We start from the raw sequence: 1,205 nt of genomic DNA on the forward strand, positions 1-1,205 counted from the left end.
GAGTTTTTTGTGGGTTTTTTTCCTTTAAATTTTTTTTTTTTTGCTTTTTTTTCCACGGCTTTTAGTTTTTTGTGAATTGGCCTTTTTGTATCTGATTGTAACTATTCACCCAGAGTTTTTCTGCTCACCAAAGCAAAATCTTTTTTTTGCTCACCACCAGCTCTTCGGTGCCTGAGGTCTGCATTCCCGCAGGGTTTCCCTCTGGAAAAGTCCCGGAGCCCTGGGAGCCCCGCGCAGAGCTGGGCACAAGAGGTGACCGCGGCTGGCGCGGGCAGGGCACCCCGCCCCGGGCGGGCAGGGGGGGATGGAGAAGGATGTCCGGAGGGGCCGGGGGGCTCAATTTCGGGTGGGCTCCGGCCGGGCGGTCTCGGGGGGCTGCGGGGGGAACTGTTTCTTGTAGAGGATGCTGCTGTACTGCAGCTCCGGCGTCACCAGCCGCCGGCAGGTGCGCTCCAGCTCSCCGCCCAAGCCCTGCTTGAGGTTATAGCCCAGGATGCGGGCTCCGCCGTGCTGCAGCGGCCGCAGCGAGGAGTCCTTGATGTCCTTGGGGGCCACGCTGCCCGTGCCCTGCAGGCAGGTCCGGGCCAGCTCCGCCTGGCGCGCCCGCAGCGCCGCCACCTCCCGCCGCAGCCGCTCCCGCCCGATGCGGCGCTCGATGCGCTCCCAGAAGGTCCTGTTGAARTGCGTGTAGATTTCCCAGTCCAGCCTGTTCCAGGCCTTCAGCTTCTCCACCACGTCGTCCGGGAGCGGGGATTTGGTGCTGCTGTCCCTGGAGTTGAGCGGGAAGGAGACGACGCTGTCCAGGTCCCAGCACAGCATCTCCTTCAGCAGCACCATGGACTCGTCGAAGTACTCGGAGATGAGCACGAAGTCGAAGGACGCTTCGATGGCRTTCAGCATGAGCTGCACTCGCTCGGGGGACGAGTCCCCGTCGGGGTTGAAGCCGAAGTCGAAGGTCATGAGGTTCCTGGCGTAGTGGCGGTCCCCGCTGGTCGGGCTGTAGTAGCGGTAGGGCTGGCTCAGGAACTCGGCCAGGCTGCGGACACGCGAGAACGCCGACGCGCCCTTGTAGTACACGAAGGAGGACTCCATCAGCTGCACCGGGTTCCTCAGGATGGAGAAGTACACGGCAGAGCGGGGCACCACTTTCTGCACCTGCAGGGGAGGAAAAGGAGGGTTTGAAGGCGGGGCAGGGAGACAGGACC

General features: G+C 62.5%; 1 protein-coding gene across 1 annotated transcript in view; it reads right to left on the minus strand.

Moving 5' to 3' along the window:
* Positions 1–336: 336 nt before the first annotated feature.
* LOC130582357 (galactose-3-O-sulfotransferase 2-like) overlaps positions 337–1,205 on the minus strand; it is an 8,791-nt gene continuing 7,922 nt past the window's right edge. Inside the window, exon 5 of the mRNA XM_057380999.1 lies at positions 337–1,155. Coding sequence (XP_057236982.1) covers positions 337–1,155 — 819 coding nt within the window. The remainder of the gene's footprint in view (positions 1,156–1,205) is intronic.

Source organism: Malurus melanocephalus, unplaced genomic scaffold (assembly GCF_030028575.1).
Source record: "Malurus melanocephalus ecotype Western Australia unplaced genomic scaffold, MMel_1.1 scaffold_485, whole genome shotgun sequence".
In the NCBI taxonomy this organism is placed as follows: domain Eukaryota; kingdom Metazoa; phylum Chordata; class Aves; order Passeriformes; family Maluridae; genus Malurus; species Malurus melanocephalus.